This window comes from Fringilla coelebs (assembly GCF_963513975.1).
Source record: "Fringilla coelebs genome assembly, chromosome: 6".
In the NCBI taxonomy this organism is placed as follows: domain Eukaryota; kingdom Metazoa; phylum Chordata; class Aves; order Passeriformes; family Fringillidae; genus Fringilla; species Fringilla coelebs.
Genome location: NC_140034.1, coordinates 54,420,678 through 54,440,262, shown reverse-complemented (window position 1 = coordinate 54,440,262; position 19,585 = coordinate 54,420,678). Strand labels below are relative to the sequence as shown.

The 19,585-nt window shown below is 53.1% G+C and overlaps 2 protein-coding genes across 2 annotated transcripts in view; both read left to right on the top strand.

Annotated features, from left to right (window-relative positions):
• Positions 1 to 19,585, top strand: part of LOC311155180 (mas-related G-protein coupled receptor member A8-like) — a gene marked incomplete at its 5' end in the record, with an annotated part of 35,175 nt that continues 15,590 nt past the window's right edge. The window contains one exon of the mRNA XM_084208111.1: positions 1 to 861. Coding sequence (XP_084064237.1) covers positions 1 to 861 — 861 coding nt within the window. The remainder of the gene's footprint in view (positions 862 to 19,585) is intronic.
• LOC311155182 (mas-related G-protein coupled receptor member B4-like) lies at positions 4,869 to 18,570 on the top strand (the record flags this gene model as incomplete). The annotated part of the gene is made up of 2 exons (XM_084208113.1): positions 4,869 to 4,961; positions 17,740 to 18,570. 2 exons carry the CDS (start codon positions 4,869 to 4,871, stop codon positions 18,568 to 18,570), a joined length of 924 nt encoding a protein of 307 aa, XP_084064239.1.

The following is a 19,585-nucleotide window of genomic DNA, read 5'->3' as shown; positions in this document are numbered from 1 at the left end:
ATGGAGGTGACCACCGTGCTCCCATCTCCTGCCTCACCCACTGAAGGAGACAATCTCTGTGAGCCAGATGTCACCACCGTGGCCATACACAGTGTGACACTGCTCATCTGCCTCTGTGGGCTGGCTGGGAACGGGGCTGTCATCGGGCTCCTCAGCCTGAAGGGTGATAACTTTTTCATCCGTGCCATTGCTGTCATCGACTTCATCTTCCTTCTCCTCACAGTCCCCTCCGCCCTCGTCCTCCTGGTGGAGGACATGTCCTGCTCTCCTATCCTGCCCCTGCTGTACCTTCGTTTCCTTTTCCGACTGTCCATGTTCTCCTGCTACTGGGCGCCACTCTGGCTGATGACTTTTGGCCTTGCAATGTACATCAAAAAGCTCTGGAAGCGCTGCTGCCACCGTGACCTTCCTAACGATCGGATCTGGGTGGTGATGATCGTCCAGTTTTGGGCTTTCTCTGTTCTCTTCACTGAGATTCCCACACTGACATCCCAGTGCCAATCCAACGAGCAGGACCACTGCCAGGCAGCCCTCATCGCCATGTGGGCCATCATCCTGCTCCTCCTTGTGGCACCCATAACTGTGCTGGTCATTTCCAGCACAATTAATTTAATTAAAGCCAAGTGCAGCTCTGAACAGCAGGAACCCGAGGGGCTCGACATCGTTATTGTCTCCATTGGTCTCTTTACGCTCCTTTTCATCCTCTGCAATTTCCTGAAGGAGCTTGGTTACATTGTTGTGCCCTACCATTTTTTTTTCCTGCTCACCTGCATCAACAGCAGCATCAAACCCTTCATCTACTTCTTGGCAGGGAGGTGCTGCAGGTCCTGCTCTGTGCAGTCCCTCCGGCTCTCCCTTGAGAGGGTCTTTGACTAGCCAAAAGAAAACACTGCCCGCAGAAATGATCCTGCCATGGACACAGGGGTCTGAGCCTGTTGATGCCTTCCCCTGCACTGCTGAGGGACCCTGGGACAGTGGCTGAGAGATTCCTTGAGTCTCCTGATCCACACATACCCACAGGGTCCCCCTCCCTGTGCTGGTGCATCCCCAGCCCCTTTCCAGGCCGCTCTGGGCTCTGATCCGTGCTTGTGAGGCCTCAGCCTTGAGGAGCAGCCCCTGGGCTCAGCTCCTGTGGCGCTGATCAGAAACACCCTCTGCTCCCAGGAGCTGCTGCTGTCCAACGACCTCCTGGGGTTTCATCCACAGCCTTGGGAATGGTTTTGCTCCCCTGAATGCCCCAGCATCCCTGCCCTCCCGCCGTCACGGGAAGCTGCCGGCCCCAGGTGTGGCCAGGGTGGGACATTGCTGTGAGCGCCGCCATCCCTGGGGCCCTGTGAGCAGCGCCCAGAGGAGACCTTGGAGCTCTCCTGGGCCCAGCAGCGCTGAGCAGGAGCTCCCTGGCACTGGGGCCTCTCCGGGCTGGGATCTCTCCCGGCTGCTGCCCTGGGCTGATCCCCGAACGCCGACGGCTCCTGGGCCCATCCCCCAGGGCTCGAGGCCCAGCCTTGGCACAGGGAGGAGATGCAAAGGGATCCGCAGGGAGCACTGCACTGCCTGCCAGGGGAATTCTCACAGGCACCTTGCACTGACTCTGTCTGTCTGTCTGTCTGTCTGTGTGCACACACGTGTGCATCTGCCATGGCCAATGTGGCAGGAATGCCGCTCTCTGGTGTGGGAGTGCCTGAGACATCTGAGTGAGTCAGGCCTGCAAGGAACTATCAGGCATAAATAAGGTTAAATGTTTATAAGTGATTTTCCTCTGCTGAACTGCTAATTTTAATGTATAACTGAAAGAAGTTTGAGTGCTTTAAAGCCTTTGGATCATTTTCCTTTTAATCCTTACCCTCATAGTCCTTTTGTCACCTGCCCTTGAACACACACACAAACACACACAGGGACAGCACTTTGCTGCGTTGTTGCCTAATATTAAACCTGGTTTTTACTGATTTCCTTGCTGGTGGTTTTGTGCCTTCAGAAATTCTTCCTCTGCCCTGCCTTTGGCCTCTCCCTCAGCGGGCTGGGATGCTGCAGCTCCAAGGGCAGATGCAGTCCGTGCTCCTCAGCACAGCCACCCCCTTCCAGGAGCAGGGTCACACCTGTGTGTGTCACCGTGGTCTCCTCGGGGCATCACCCCCTCCCTGAGGCTTCTCTGAGCTGGGGTGTTCAGCCTGGAGAAGGGAAGGCTTCAGGGAGACCTTAGAGCCCCTGCCAGAGCCCAAAGATGCTCCAAGAACTGGAGAGGCTTTGGACAAAGGCCTGAAGTGACAGGACACGGGGGAATGGCTTCCCACTGCCAGAGAACAGGGTTAGGTGGAATATTGGGAAGAAAGTCTTCCCTGTGAGGGTGGAGAGGCCCTGGCACAGGTTCCCAGAACTGTCCTGGCCTCCCCATCCCTGGAGGTGTTCCAGGCCAGGCTGGATGGGGTTTGAAGCAACCTGGCCTTGTGGAAGGTGTCCCTGCTTGCAAAGGGATGAGATCAGGAAAAAACAACCACAAGTATTCCCAAGACTGAGGAGGAGGACAATGAGCACTCATGAAGGGCTGGAAGAGGAACCACAGCACCCCAACATCTGGTCTCCATGAGCTTTTATTGCACCATCAGGGGCACTGTCAGTAAGAAATGTGGGCTCAGATGCTGATAACCTGCTGCAAGCCTGTCGTGGTTTGGCACTGGCCAAAGGCCAGGCACCCCCGGAAGCCGTTCGATCAGCTTCTCCTGCTCTCAGCTGGGCAGGGGAGAGGGAAACAAAAATTAACAAAGGGCTCATGAGTTGAGATGAGGACTGGGAGAAAAAACACTGCAAGAATAGAAAAAAAAAGTTTCAAATTTAATGGTGTTAAGAAGCTTTTTTTAAAAGAGAGAAATGAGGTGCTCTCACCGAGATAGCAGTGACAGGACACCGAAATCTTTCAGAGAAAAAAGAATTTATTGCTCCCTTATCAGAAGAAACAAACTTCTTCTTGCCTCGCTCAGTATTGAAGAAACAGTCAGGATTAGGAGGAAGAAGTTGACACTGACCAGACAGAACCCCTTGTTTCAATGGAATTTCTGCATCATGTATGAGGTGTATGAATATGCAACAGGCTATTGTTTTTAAGGGTTAATCATCTGTTAACTGGGTCCTTTTTCATGCTTATTTGGCCCAGAAAGAGATACCCAGACTGTCTGTAACTCTTTGTTTTTATTGTCTCATGTTATCCAAAATCCTAATTGTCCAAATTTTTATTACTCCTATTATATTAGTATTTTATAGCAATTTTATTACTATTAAACTTTTAAGATTTTGAAAACAAGTGATTGTTGTTTTTCACAGAGATGCTGGGAGAACTGCTCCATTGGGGCCCTCAGGAAATCTCTCCAGAGGGTCTTTAGGGGGCCAGAAGAAAACACTGCCAGCAGCAATGATTCCACCAGGGGATGATTCAGTGAGTGCACGGCGGTCTGAGCCTGTTGATGCCTTCCACTGCACTGATGAAGCACCGTGGGACAGTGGCTGAGGGTTTCCTTGAGTCACCTGATTAATAAATATCCACAGAGTCACTCTCCCACCTCAATTGCTGCAGGAGAAGGCAGCAGGTGCATTGCCAAGGGCCATGTGGGAGGGATGCTCTGCATGGGGGAACATTGGAGCATGGCTTTTCTCCTCTCTCATGACTCCTAGAACACTTAAAAACCGCTTTCCCGAAAGGGATTGTACCCCACCCCAGAATTCCCCCTGGCACCTGGTTCCTGCATCCCACTGAGGTCTGATATCAATAAACACCACCGTGAACCCTGAGCTGCCTTTGCCCCCTCTGCCAGCGCTTCCCGGCTTCCTCTGGCTCCTGCTGCCAGCCAGGAATGTGGCTGGAGGGAGGGGACACAGCCATGGCTTGTGCTCCCTGGAGCAGCCTTGATCCACAGTGCCAGAGCTGGGCTGGCACGGACAGGATGGCCCAGGGGCTCAGCATTCCCTACGCTGAGTGCTCTGTCAGTGTCACAGCAGAGATGTCCCTGCTCCCGGGTGGAGCGGGGCTGTCCATTGGAAGCGGCCCCGGGAGGTCTGGGCTTGTCAGAGAAGGCAGGAGGGGAAGGGATGGAGAGAATGCTGGTGAAGGGGTTTTGGAGTGACACCAAAATTAGCCAGAATAAACTTTCTAACACATTGGGAGACCTGAGGAAGCAGACTTTACTTTCACAGGACTCACAGAAGGATCTCTCCTTGTCCTCTGTGTGCTGAGACTTTACAAATGTGGTTTTATCCATTATAACTACACATAAGCATTTAAAAATTTTTATCTAACACATAAACATCATTTTCCTGGAATTAATTTTCATGTGTCTGCCTTCTACTGGATGTACCTCTATGATCCTGGAGGTTCATTGAGAGGTGGCTCTGGTGGTCATACTCACTGAGTGCGGTGATACTAAAGGTGACTTTGCCTTGAACTTTTCCTTTGGCCGTGCCCTCTTGCTTCTCGTTATAGAACACGCCCCAAAACCACTGGAGGCCTCCTTATTTGTTTCTCCACTGGCTCCTACCCTGTTTATCATCCTGCATGCCTGCCTTTACATCCTTTTATCTTTCTGCCCAGTTAGCCTTTAAGCAACTTCAGGGGAGTTGAAAATGCTTATTCTCTATGTTATTTATCAGTCTCCTGCCAAAACAGTATTTATCAGTCTCCTGCCAAACAGCCCAACCCTCCCACCCCACCATTTCCACTGTCCTCCTCCCCTGCACATCTCACTCCTCCCCACTGAATCCTTCCCACTGCAGGGAGCTGCTGAGGAGCCACATGGTCCATCCCTGCATTCTCCAAGCACTGACTGCCCATCCACTCTGACCACAGCCAGGGCCACATCCCACTGCCTGCCCAGCGTCCATCCATGGAGGTGACCACTGTGTCCCCCCGTCCCACCTCACCCTCTGAAGGAGACGATCTGTGTGAGACAGATGTCACCAGCGTGGCCATACACAGTGTGACACTGCTCATCTGCCTCTGTGGGCTGGCTGGGAAGCAGGAACTATGACATCTTTACCCAGGCTATTTCTAACTTCCTCTTCCTTCTCCTCACAGTCCCCTGTGCCCTCCTCTTCCTGCTGGAGTGTAGCAGACACTGAGGTGGCTAGAGCCCCATGGCCTGTGGAGGCTTGGAGATAAGGGAATGCCAAGTCATCGTAGCAATGCCTGAAGCCTCACTCAGGTCCTCCCGGCCTAGCTTATCTCTCTGTGACCCCATAGGCCATTCTCCCTAACCCTTACAATTGGTCAGTTCCTGAGCCCCCTAACCCGATATAAGAGGCTACCTTAGCCCATTCTGGTCAGAAGAGCTTCGCAGACCCTCCAAATAAAACCACCGTGGAACCATCAGGGCTGCCTTCTCCTCTCTCTTCGTCTGCTTTCACGATAGCCACTGCTGGCCGAGCACCTTGGCAAGCTAAGAGCTGAAACGATAAGAGAGCTGAAAATCACGAAGAGCTGGTGATCACTGAGCTTGCTAAGGTTGCCAGGCTAAAGGGCACTTAGGGCTTGGACCCTGGCCTCTGGAAGGCTGAGCTGCCCAGCCCAAGACTGCTCGCCTGAGGCACCTTGATCCTGCACAGATCTCGCTATCCGCCTAGAAGCAGCCCAGTGGCTTTTCCCAGTGAAGAACGTTCCTGCTCTCTGTCGAGCCCTTGATGTACCTGAGTTTCCTTTTCCAGGCTGTCAGCGGTCTGCTACTACTTGGGGCTGTTACAGGTGGTGTCCATCATCAATGTCTGATATGGACATGTTCTGCAAGCTCTACTGCCACTGTGATCTTCCCGAGCACTTGTGGTGGGTGGTGGACTATGTCTAAAACTGGGCTTTCTTTGCTCTCTTCACTGTCATTCCTGCAGTGACATTCCTGTGCCCGTCACATGAGCAGGAGCACTGCCAGGCTGCTTTCATCTCTATGTACACCATCATCCTGCCCCACCTTGCTGCACTCCTGCTCATTTCTGGCCCCACGGATTTCATTAATGGATTTCCTCTGCAACTGATTTGGGTAGTGGGAAGTATCCAATACTGGGCCATCTTTGCTCTCTTTGCTGTCTTTCCCATGGTGACATTCCTGTGCCTGTCACACGATGAGAAGCACTGCCAGGCAGCTCTCATTTCCATGTACACTGTCATCCTTCTCCTCGTGGCTGCACCCGTGGTCATTTCCAGCACCATCGATTTCATAAAGGCCAAGGGGGGCTCCCAGCAGCAGCAACCTGAGGCACGACATGGTTTCTGCTCTTGACTTTCCTCCTCACCACCTGCAATTTCCTGCAGCAGCTCGCTTACATCACTGTGCCCTACCAGGTTTTTTTCTGGCTCACCTGCATCCACAGCAGCATCAAACCCTTCATCTACTTCTTGGTGGGGAGGTGCAGGAGGCCCTGCTCCATGGAGAGCTGCGGGGTCCCTCAGGGACTCCTTGCAGAGGTCTCTGAGGAGCAGAAAGAAAAAACTGCCTGCAGAAATGATGCCAGCACCAACACGTGCATGTTGAAGCTTGTTGATCCCTTCCACTGCTCTGTTAAGGGCCCTGGGAGAGTGGCTGATTTTTTCCTTGAGTCCCCTGATTAATAAATATCCATGGGATCACCCTTCCTATGGTGCTGTATTCCTGCAATACAAGGGAGCAGGAGCATTGCCTTGGGTGATTTTTGTGAGATGCTCTGCAGGGAGCACACTGGAGCATGGCTTTCCTCCTCCCTCCTGCATCCACATGGTTCCCAGCAGTGCAGCTGGGCTCAGTGCTGTTCCCCAGCTCTATTCCCCATGGAATGGCCCTCATGGCCTCAGCCCCAGGGAATGAACTCCATCTCCTTTGGCTCAGCAGATGAGTTCCATGGTGTTTTCAGGGAGCTCTTGCCTGCAAAGAATGGGACACCCTAATCCCTGGGGACACACCCAGCACAGGCAGGCGGTAATTTCCCAAATCCCTGCGGGGGCTGGTGCCTCCTGATGGCAGGAGAGGGGTTGGGATCACAGGGAGCATCCTTCCCCTTCTGTCCAGCAGAGCCAGCCCTGCATTCCCAGCTGATGGGAAGGGACACCAGGTAGGGCTGCAGAGCTGGGGAGGGACAGCAACATTCCCTCATCCTTTCAGTGGGAATTGTCATATTCTTGAATCACAGAATTAAATCCTTCTGAGTAAAGTGCAGGGTCCATAGTGAACTCCACTGATCCTTTGTGACTGTAGCAGAAAGTACATGGAATATGGAAATTCCCATCACCAGATACTTGGACCATTTAATTGCACAGAGATGAGGGGGCTGTGCTGCTCTCCTGCACAATGGGGCCATCCATCCTCTGGTTCCCCAGCATCAGTGTCCAAGGAAGCCCTGGACCACCTCCACCCTGAACCTGGCCACCCTCAGGAGGAGCTGCACAGCCACTCTGCACAGCAGCTTCAGCCACAGCCCAGCCTGTCCTGATCTCTGTCATTCTGGAACCACCCCTCAGTCAGATTTGGATTAATGGTTTTTGTTTCCTTGCACTGTGGTAGTTCCAGCCCCAGAATTTGTTGAATAAACAATATCCAGGCTTCACTGCAGGGCCTGTCTCTGTTAAACAGTGTCCAAAATGGCTCATTTCCTTCTTTTATCCCATTCTAAGCCTCTGGCTGGTCTGTGACCAGGGCAGGTACCTGTCTCATACCAGAGCCCTTCCTAAGGCACGTGCCTGCAAGGCTTGGGATGATGTGGGCAGTGCCAAGAGCTCCTCATTCCTCCTGGGAGAGACCTGGGCAGCAGCCACAGCTCTTGCTCAGGGGGAAGTTGTCCCTCCTTTTCCCACTGCCTTAAATCCAGGGGAAAGCAACGTGCCACTGGTTCAGGAAAGGGAAGAGAAAGTGAAAGCTGTGGGTGGTGAGTCAGGCTTTGGAGGCACACATGAGAGAATGACTTTAACATCTGAGAGGGTTTTTCTCTCACTGCCTCCTGTTTTCCTGTCCATTGGAAAGCGAAACTTTTCCATGGTGCAACCGCTTGTCCAGGGAAGGACAACTCAGCCAGGGGGTTTCCCCCACAGCCAAGTGCTGGAGGATCATGATCCTCCCGTGCACTTTTTCTACTTCGCAGCACTTTCCTTGTCTCCAGTGTCACCCAGGCCACCCCCTACCTGAGCTTTGTTTCAAAAGAGCAAAGATTTCAAACTAAATTTTTCCTGGATATCCTTGCCCGTGGCAGAAAGAGAGATGGAATGAGATGATCTCTATGGTTCTTCCAACCCAAACCATTCCATGAGGATTCCTCACGTCATTCAGCATCCACCCCAGGCAGGAGTTCCCCTGCTGCACATAGCACCAGCCTGGCAGAGCTCAAGGAGCATTTGGACAATGCTCCTCTCAGGCACAGGCTGGGATTGCTGGGATGGCTGTGCAGGGCCAGGAGCTCAACTCCATGATCCTTCTGCATCCCTTCCAACTCTGGATATTTTATGGCTCTATTCCATTATGTCTTTCATTCATGATGATTCCACTTGATGATTCCACTGTGTTGTCCCTATTCCGTGGCTCTGGCACATCCTCAAAAGCCCCCTAGAAGGCAACACAAACAGAGGGGGTGAATTCCATGGCACAGATCCCAGCCAGGAAGTAAATCAGAGGGTGGGCACTGCTGCTGGCCGAGGAGCCAGAGCACAGCCCCATTCCCACCATCCCACACAGGCACAGCAGCAGCAGCGTAACAGAGGGCAAGTAGGATGTGTCAGCCTGGCCTGCTGTGCCTGGCACAAAAGCCAGGAGATACCTCCTTCCTGGCTGTGGGCAGGACAGAGCTGGAGGAGAAAAACAACTGGAAAAGGAGAGGATTTCCCATGGAGATATCAGAGAGCAAATGGCTTTGGGATGGATCTGAGCTGGACTCTCAGATGTCAGTTGATATCACTGAGCTGCTGGATGCCTTCAGCAGGACACCCATTTCAATATTCCCTCCCTTTTCCCACACTATTTATGGCTTTTAATTCCCTACAGACCTCAGTTCTGCCCCCACAATCCATACCCAGGTTCCACCCAAAGAGGGGGCCCTGATTAAGGTGGAAGAGAAGAGTCTGACCTCGTTTCCTCTGGCAGCCTGGAGAACTTCCCCGCAGTGCACTCCCCTCACCTCCACCCTCCAGCTGCTGTCCCTGGCCGGGATCTTCAGGAGGCTCCCTGCAATGGTCCCTTGGGAAAGGGGAGCGCAGCCCAAGGGCGGCTGAGCCCCAGCAGCGCCCGGCGCGGGCTCTGTCCCAGCTCCTGCCACAGCCCCTGCTCTCCGTGCTGCCTCGTGTTCTCCAGGGCTCTCACACACAGGCAGCTGCTCCAGAGCCTGCCACGGGAGCAGGGCTCTGCTCCTCATCTGCTCTGCACTCTGCCCAGCAAATGAGCAACAGGAGAGAGCCTCAGCAACCACACCTGTGGCCAAGGCACTTGGTCTCCATCTCAGCCTCTTCCTTCATTTTTAAAGCAACTCCAATCCCAAAACCTTGTCTTTTGAACTTCATGAACTTGCCCCCTCTCTTTCCTGTGCCTGGATCCTTAGAACCCTGCGCTTCAAATGTGCTGGTAAACTTTGATTTCTGATTCAAATCTAATTTTCCCATTTGTATACCACAATTTCAGTGGCACTGGACCTTTAGCACACAGTTTTCCAAGAGGATTCATGCAATAATCAATTCTGTGCATGAGCTGGAACACAGGCACACAGCAGAGGGATAATTTGGGATTTCAGCAATGTCATCTCTTCTGAGAAGAGGCAAATCAGTGCTGCTCTCTTGGCTTTAAACCTTAGAAATTTGCAGGTTTCCTCTGAGTCATCTTCTACACTCCCTTGTGAGTCAGACAGCAGCCTACAGTGAATTCCAAATAATTCCTAGAAAGGTGAGGTGAGATGATTCCAGGCTGACATGTGCCTCAAGGATCTGGGATGCTTCTCCTGGAAACTGCTGGCCCTGGGATGAGAATTGCCCCCTCTCTTCCCTGTGACACCGTGTTTGTGTCCCCAGCTATGGAATTTCACATCCCCTCCCAGCCCAATCCTTTCAAGGGCAAACACTTCATGATCCAGGAGCTGATGGGGCTCCAGATGAGTTGGAGAGGGACTTTGGACAAGGGGATGGAGTGACAGGACAAGAGGGAATGGCTTCCCACTGACAGAGGGTGGGGTGAGATTGGATATTGGGAAGAAATCCTTCCCTGTGAGGGTGGTGAGGCCCTGGCACAGGTTACCCAGAGGGCTGGGGTCAGGTAAAAACAAACACGAGAGCTCCTAAGTTGGGGCCACATCCCACCACCTGCCAAGTGTCCATCCATGGAGTGTCCACTGAGTCCTCATCTCCCACCTCACCCACTGAAGGAGATGATCTCTGTGAGCCAGATGTCACCAGTGTGGCCACCCACAGTGTGACACTGCTCATCTGGCTCTGTGGGCTGGCCAGGAACGGGGCTGTGCTCTGCCTCCTCAGCATCACCTTCACCACCAACTTCATCTTCACCCTGGCTGTTGCTGTCTTGCTCTTCCTCCTCCTCCTGCTCCTGTTCACACTGCTCCTCCTTGCAGAGGATGTGGTCTGCTCTGCTGTCGTGCCCCTGGGGCACTTGAGCTTCCTTTTGCGGCTGTCGCTCTCGTGCTCCAGCGTGGGGCTGTACCCTGTGGTGTTCATGAACATCTCAGGGTGTGGCTCTGCAGCCTTCACTTCCTCCTGCTGCTGCTGCTCTTTCTTTTCCAGGCGCCTGCCGTGCGTGGTGATGAGTGCCCTGCAGTGCCCTGCTCTGCTGCCATTGCTCTCAATCCAGCAGTGCCTTCCCTGGGCCAGTGTCATGAAGAGCACTGCCATGGTCTCTCATCTCCATGGGCACCCTCCACCTCCTCCTCTTTGCTCCCTTCAGGCTCATTTCCAGCATATTCTTCTGCATTCAGGACTCATGTTGCTCAGAGAAGGGCCAGCCCAAAAGGCTCCACACTATTATCTTCCTCTCTCTCCTCATCACTCTCCCCCTCAGCCTCTGGAATTCCCTGCAGCAGCTCAGCTACACCATTCTTCCTTCCCAGCCTGGTTTCCTGCTTGCCTGCATCAACAGCACCATCAAACCCATCATCTAATTCCTGGTAGGGAGATGCTGGAAGAACTGCTCCATGGGGTCCCTCAGGAAATCTCTCTGGAGGGTTTAGGGGGGCCAGAAGAAAACACTGCCAGCAGCAATGATTCCACCAGGGAATGACTCCAATTCTTCCATGGCAGTCTGAGCCTGTTGATCCCTTCCACTGCACTGACGAAGCACCCTGGGACAGTGGCTGAGGGTTTCCTTGAGTCACCTGATTCATAAATATCCACAGAGTCACACTCCCATCTTAATTCCTGCAGGAGAATGGAGCAGGGAATTGCCAGGGCCAAGTGGAAGGGATGATCTACAGGGAGCACATTGGAGCATGGCTATGCTCCTCCCTCAGGAGTTCTAGAACAAGATTCCCAAAAGGGATCATGCCCCACACGGCTGTGGTCCCAAACTCCCCCTGGCACCTGGTTCCTGCATCCCACTGAGGTCTGATATCAATAAACACCACCGTGAACCCTGAGCTGCCTTTGCCCCCTCTGCCAGTGCTTCCCGGCTTCCTCTGGCTGCTGCTGCCAGCCGGGAATGTGGCTGGAGGGAGGGGACACACCCATGGCTTGTGCTCCCTGGAGCAGCCATGGTCCCCAGTGCCAGAGCTGGGCTGGCACGGACAGGATGGCCCAGGGGCTCAGCATTCCCACCCCGAGTGCTCTGTCAGTGTCACAGCAGAGATGTCCCTGCTCCCGGGTGGAGCGGGGCTGTCGGGGCCCGGGGGGTCTGGGCGTGTCAGAGGGGGCAGGAGGCTCCAGGAAGGTTCTGGATGCTGCTGATCCCAAATGTCCTGGTTGGAGAGCGGCAGAGCCTGACAGGCAGAACTTCAACCTGGGGAGTGGCCATGGCATGGGATGTAATGGGATGGGATGGGATGGGATGGGATGGGATGGCATGGGATGGCATGGGATGGCATGGGATGGCATGGCATGGCATGGCATGGCATGGCATGGCATGGCATGGCATGGCATGGCATGGCATGGCATGGCATGGCATGGCATGGCATGGCATGGCATGGCATGGGATGGCATGGCATGGCATGGCATGGCATGGCAAGTGTGGTACAGATGGGGCTGGGAAGAAATACCACAAGGGGCTGAAATAAACTTTCAAACACAATGGGAAGCATTAGGAAGCAGGAATTCTTCACCTGTACAGCACACACAGAAGATCTCCCCTTTTTCTGTGTGTGGCGAGACTTTACAACAGGGGTTTTATCCATCATAAGCACACACAAACATTAAAGTGTGTTTCTTATCTAATACACCAACATCACTTTCCTAGAATTAATTTCCATGTGTTCTCCTCCTACTGGGAATCCTTTCCTGGCCCTGGAGTTTCATTCAGTGGGGTTTCTGGTGGTCACATTCACTGAGTGCTCAGATATTAAAGGTGACCTTGCCTTGAACTTTTCCTTTGGCCATGTGCTCTTGCTTCTTGTTATAGAAATTGCCCCAAAACCACTGCAGGCCTCCAAATCTGTTTCTGCACTGGCTCCGGCAACGTTTATCATCCTGTGTTCTCCTGAGGAGCACATTGGAGCTGGGCTTTCCTCCTCTCTCCGGGATCCTAGAACCCTATGGCCAGGAGGAGCAGGGACACTGCCGGGGTCCCAGGTGGAGCGAGGGAAGATTGAGATTGTTTGTGGGGGGGGCACTGGGGTCCCCAGGGACCGTCTGGGATGTTGCAGGTGGTTTTGAAGGTGTCAGGAAAGGGCTGGAAGGGGTCTGGAATCCAGCAATCCCAAATCTCCCCAGTGGAGGAGAGCAGAGCCTGACAGGCTGCGCTCGGAGTGGGGAATGGATCCGTCTGGGAAACCTGTGGGATGTGATAAGAATGGGGTGAGGATGGAGAGTGGGGTGGGAATGGGGACAGGGATAGGGATCAGAATGGGGAGCAGTGATGAGGATGGCAGTGATGGGGATAGGAGGAGGAAGCAGCTCAGCTCTGCTTCCTCGGCTCAGAGCATGTTTTGGCAATGATCTCAAAGCCCTTCCCGGAACAGGAGTTGTTTCTGAGAAGCACCAGCTGCCTCACCAGCACTGCCAGCACTGCCAGCATTCCAGTGCCACCAGCACCACCAGCATCCCTCTGCTGCTGGAGGGACAATGACCCCTCAGGGAAGAGAAATGAGGAATCATACAAACCTATCTAAAGAGGGAAGGCAGTTGGAGAATGGGATGCTCTACAGGGAAGGAGTGTTTCTCATGAGGAGGGAAAGAGAAGCCAATAAAAAAAATCCATTTACAGTTTCTGAAAAACCCACTTCCTCTACTGAAAAAAAAATGAAGAAAAAAAAAATAAAAGAAAGAAAGAAGCCACACCCAAGATAAACAACTCAGAGGGACTGAATTTCTGAAGTAGCCAAAGTTGCAATTTTTGACTTACCCACTCCCCTTTGTCTCCACTGAGTCTTGGGGAGCAACATCAGGACCGGGCATGGAGTGGAGCCAGGGAGATGGGAATGGGGAGCTCCTGGTGATCTGGGCACTTTCTCCTCCATGTCCCTGACCTGGCAGGAGCCGCTTTAGGACACGGATCCCAAAGGAGCAAGAGGTACCAGGGAGCGCTGCTGATCTGCACAGACCCCTTTGCCTGCTGCTGCCCCACAGGGAACAGGTCAGTGCAATGTTTTCCTTCCTCCCTACCCCACCTTCCTCTCCTCCAGCAGCTGCTCTGTTCCTGCCACCCTCTCCCAGTGAACCCAGTGGCCTCCCCAGGTCATCCATTCCCTGCTCTTCACTTCCCTTCCACCTCCCCTGCTGACCAGCCCAACCCTCCCACCTCTATCTCCCATCCCACAATTCCCACTGCCCTCCTTGCCTGCACATCTCAGTAACAAAGTGCTGGAGGTGCTGCTCCATGGAGTCCCTCAGGGAGTGCCTCCAGAAGGTCTTTGAGGAGCCAGGAGGGAGCAGTGCCCCCAGTAATGATGCCACCAGGGACACGGGGGCTGAGCCTGTTGATCCCTCCAAGTGCCACAATGCAGGACTTGGGGCAGTGACTTAGGATCACCCTCCCACCTTCATTCCTGCAGGAGAAGGGAGCAGGGGCAGTGACAGGGGCCATGTGGGAAGCATGCTCTGCACAGAACACATTGGAGGATGGATTTGCTCCTCCCTCACAGGTCCTGGAGCACTTTACTCCCAAATGGATCCTTCCCAACACGGCTGTGACCCCAGAATTCCCCCTGGCACCTGGTTCCTGCATCCCACTGAGGTCTGATAGCAATAAACAGCACCGTGAACCCTGAGCTGCCTTTGCCCCCTCTGCCAGCGCTTCCCGGCTCCCTCTGGCTCCTGCTGCCAGCTGGGAATGTGGCTGGAGGGAGGGGACAGAGAGGTAGTTTGCCAGGAATTTTGTGACTGTTTAGAAATTTCTTAACGAACTATGTTTAATTAGTCAAGGCATATTTGACTGTGTTTTTTTAGCTGGTTTTGATTTAGATCTATGTTGGCTGAGTGTCACTAGAAAACTCTATTGACCCATACCCCTTATGGACTTAATCAACAGTTGGAGAACAAAATTCAATAAAGTATTTTTAATGGTTATTATAGAAATAAAAATTAATTGGACATCATAGAATAAGAATGATATTTTGAGAGAATTAGGATTTCAGAAGACTATACATACCAAAAAACATAATCAATAAATTGCAAGAAATAAATTGCAATGGCAATGAGAGAGCCATTTCCTAGGCTGGCAAACCTCAGAAAACTTAATTAGTGGGAATTGTCTATCCAGGACATCAAATTAATTAAAACACTGTTTAGCTGGGAAAAAAACTCAGGTTATCTATTAAACTAAGAGAGATGGCATATTCTGGTAGTAATTAAATCAAACAAAACACCTTTAACATGACGAAGAAAATTGGGAGCAGTTTTGGGAGTATCTATAAAAAATCTTGGATACTATAGTGTATAAAAATGGCTAAAACTTGCTGTTTCTTTGAAGCTATGTATAGCAAATATATTTCCAATATGTTCACAATTTTGACTCCAAATTGTTATTAGTCTAACACACTTTTGCTGTTAGACCTAAACACCCTCTATGTGTCTGAGGGGACACACCCATGGCTTGTGCTCCCTGGAGCAGCCATAATCCCCAGTGCCAGAGCTGGGCTGGCACGGACAGGATGGCCCAGGGGCTCAGCACTCCCCACCCCGAGTGCTCTGTCAGTGCCACAGCAGAGATGTCCCCAGAGATATTTAATTTTTAATTTTGTGAGCCAGGTGCAAAGGTCTCTCTGCCTTCAGAAATTCTTCCTCTCCACTGCCTTCAGCTGCTCCCTCAGCAGGCTCAGGTGGTGCAGCAGCAAGGAGAGGAGGAGGCCGTGCTCCTCAGCACAGCCACCACTTCCAGGAGCAGGGTGACACCTGTGTTTGTCACCAGGGGCTCCACGGGGCATCAGCCCCCTTCCTGGGGCTTCCCTGAGGTCACCAGCCCCACCACATCCCACACCTTCTCTCCAGCCCCACCACATCCCACACCTTCTCTCCAGCCCCACCACATCCCACACCTTCTCTCCAGCCCCACCACATCCCACACCTTCTCTCCAGCCCCAGCACATCCCACACCTTCCCAGCAGCTCCATCATGTCCCACCCCTCCCACCCCACCCTCCCACCCCACTCCCCATGCAGCCCACCCACCTCCCGTCCTTCCCATCCCTCCCAGCCCCGTGCCTGAGGCTCCAGTCCCTCCCCACGGGCTGCTCACCCCAGGCTGCCCCGGAAGGCTTTGGGGCCGTCTTTCCCTTGGAGATGCCCCTCCCCAGCTCCATCCCTGGTCTCCAGCCCCCCAGCCTCCTTTGGACACAAACAAGAGGCCACAGAGGGATGGCTCCACTGGTGTTCATTGGGCTGGAGAAGCATGGAATGGCCAGGAGGAGCAGAAACACTGCTGGGGGTCCTGAGTGGGGCAGGAGAGGAGCAGGGATGTCTGGAGGGGAAGGCAGCCTGGGGGGAATTTCTAGAGGATGTCAGAGGGGGGCATGATGCCTTAGGATTTTAGCCTTGCCATTTTTCACATCCTGCACTGCATTAGTGCATAACTCTAAACTCCATGGAAAGTGTGAGTTAACTGTCCTCACATTCTGGTCACACAAAACAATCCCTCCAGGCCTGCAATTCAAGGACACTCTACTGCCTCAGGCCCAGAGAAGTACAGACAAAAGGGAATTGGGGGAGGGCAAACTGGGGCTAAGTGACTTCATTACCTGAAGCTGTCATTGGAGGATTAACCCCTGATGTGTAAATGGACCAAACCTAAATCTGTCTGAACAACTCATGACCATTGTCCATTTTGGGTGTAGCCCCTCTCAGAGGCTTTGAGTGCCCAGGGTGAACCTTTTGAAGGCCTTTCCTCAATGCCTCCTTTTATTCTCTCCACCTTGTCTGGCCTCTGCCCTAGGGAGCCAGCCCAAGGCATCAGGCAGAGAGGGGCTGGAGGGGGCAGGAGGGCTCTGGGTGCCACCAACCCCAAATCTCCACTGGACAGCAGCAGAGCCCAACAGGCCACACCTGAGCCAGGGAGTGGCCAGGGACTGGGAAACCATTGGGATGGGATGGGATGGGATGGGATGGGATGGGATGGGATGGCATGGGATGGCATGGGATGGGATGGGATGGGATGGGATGGGATGGGATGGGATGGCATGGGATGGCATGGGATGGCATGGCATGGCATGGCATGGCATGGCATGGCATGGCATGGCATGGCATGGCATGGCATGGCATGGCATGGCATGGCGTGGCGTGGCGTGGCACGGCACAGCACGGCACGGCATGGGGTAGGATGGCCTGGGATGGATCTGGAGAGATACCAAAATCAGACAGAGTAAAGTTCCTAACACTCTCCCATGGTGTTACCAAGGGAAGTATTAGGCAGCCTGACACACAGAGTGATCTCTCCTTATTTCTGTGTGTGTTGTGAGACTTTACAACATCATTTTTCTTCATTATATCCATATACTTAAAATTTTTCCTTACGTAGTACATAAACACCATCTTTCTAGAACTCATTTAAATGCATCCACTTCCTACTGGGAGTCTTTTGATGGCCCTGGAGGTTCACTGAGAGGGGCTTCTGATGGTTGTATTCCCTGAGTGCTGTGATATTGAAGGTGATCGTGCCTTGAACTTTTCCTTTGGCCATGTGCCCTGGCTTCTTGTTATAGAACTGGCTCCAAAAATACTGTGGACCTCCTTATCTGTTTCTGCTCTGGCTCCAGGCACGTTTATAATCTGGGGTCCACATCTTTACATCCGTTTATCTATGTGTCCAGTTAGTCTTTCAGCCACTTCAGGAGAGTGGAAAATGTTTATTCTCTCTTATATATCAATCCCCTGCAAAGCAGCCCAACCCTCCCACCTCCCTCTCCCTCCCCACAATTTCCAATGCCTTCCTGCCCCGTGCTTCTCACCTCTCCCCACTGAATCCTTCCCACTGCAGGGAGCTGCTGAGGAGCCACATGATCCATCCCTGGATTCTCCAAGCACTGACTGCCCATGCACTCTGACCACAGCCAGGGCCACATCCCACTGCCTGCCCAGCGTCCATCCATGGAGGTGACCACCGTGTCCCCACGTCCTGACTCAGCCACTGAAGGAGATGAAGTCTGTGAGGTCGATGTCACCGATGTGGCCACACACAGTGTGGCACTGCTCATCTGCCTCTGTGGGCTGGCTGGGAACGGGGCTGTCATCGGGCTCCTCAGCCTGAAAAGCAGGAACGCTCGCATCTTTGACCTGGCTGTCATTGACTTCGTCTTCCTCCTTTTGGCAGTCTTGTCTGCCCTCCTCATCCTGGTGGAGGATGTGTCCTGCTCTCCTATCATGCCCTCCATGTACATGAATTTCCTTTTCCAGCTCTCAGTGTTCACCTGCTATTGGGGCCTGTTCCGACTGACAGGCATACGCTCTATTTACCATATGCGGAACATCTGCAAGCTCTGCTGCCACTGTAACCCTCCTCTGCGCCTGCTGTGGGTGGTGGACACTGTCCAATTCTGGGCCTTCTTTGCTCTCTTCACTGTCATTCCTGCAGTCACATTCCTGTGCCCATCGCACGAGCAGGAGCACTGCCGGGCAGCTTTCATCTCCATGTACACCCTCATCCCACTCCTCTTAGCTGCACCCATGGTCATTTCCAGCACAGTTGATTTCATTAAGGCCAAGCAGGGCTCCCAGCAGCAGCAACCCCAGAGGCGCGACATCGTTATCTTCATCACTGTGCTCTTCACTTTCCTCCTCAGCATCTGCAATTTCCTGCAGCAGCTCGGCTACATCGCTGTGTCCTCACAGGTTGTTTTCCTGATCACCTGCATCAACAGCAGCATCAAACCCTTCATCTACTTCTTGGCAGGGCAGCGCTGGAGGCCCTGCTCTGTGCAGTCCCTACGGTGCTCGCTCCAGAGGATCTTTGAGGAGCAGAAAGAAGAAAAAAAAGTCCGCAGAAATGATCCTGCCATGGACACAGGGGTCTGAGCCTGCTGATCCTTTCCACTGCTCTGCTGGAGGACCCAAGGAAACTGGCTGAAGGTTTCCTTGAGCCTGTTGATTAATCAATATCCACAGGACCACCCTACCCATGGTGCTGTATTCCTGCAGAAGAAGGGAGCAGGGGCATTGCCTTGGGTGATTTTTGTGGGATGCTCTGCAGGGAGCACACTGGAGCATGGCTTTCCTCCTCCTTCCTGCATCCACATGGCTCCAAGCAGTGCAGCTGGGCTCAGTGCTGTTCCCCAGCTCTATTCCCCATGGAATGGCCCTCATGGCCTCAGCCCCAGGGAATGAACTCCATCTCCTTTGGCTCAGCAGATGAGTTCCATGGTGTTTGCCTGCAAAGAATGGGACATCCTAATCCCTGGGAACACACCCAGCACAGGCTGTCGGTGATTTCCCAAATCCCTGCGGGGCTGGTGCCTCCTGATGGCAGGAGAGGGGTTGGGATCACAGGGAGCATCCTTCCCCTTCTGTCCAGCAGAGCCAGCCCTGCATTCCCAGCTGATGGGAAGGGACACCAGGTAGGGCTGCAGAGCTGGGGAGGGACAGCAACATTCCCTCATACTTTCAGTGGGAATTTGTCACATTCCTGAATCCCAGAATTAAATCCTTCAGAGTAAAGTGCAGGGTTGATAGTGAACTCCACTGAACTCCTGTGCCTGTAGCAGAAAGCACATGGAATATGGAAATTCCCATCACCAGATGCTTGGACCATTTAATTGCACAGAGATGAGGGGGTTGTGCTGCTCTCCTGCACAATGGGGCCATCCATCCTCTGGTTCCCCAGCATCAGTGCCCAAGGAAGCCCTGGACCACCTCCACCCTGAACCTGGCCACCCTCAGGAGGAGCTGCACAGCCACTCTGCACAGCAGCTTCAGCCACAGCCCAGCCTGACCTGATCTCTGTCATTCTGGAACCACCCCTCAGTCAGATTTGGATTCATGGTTCTTCTTTGTTTCCACTGTGGTAGTCCCATCCCCAGAATTTGTTGAATAA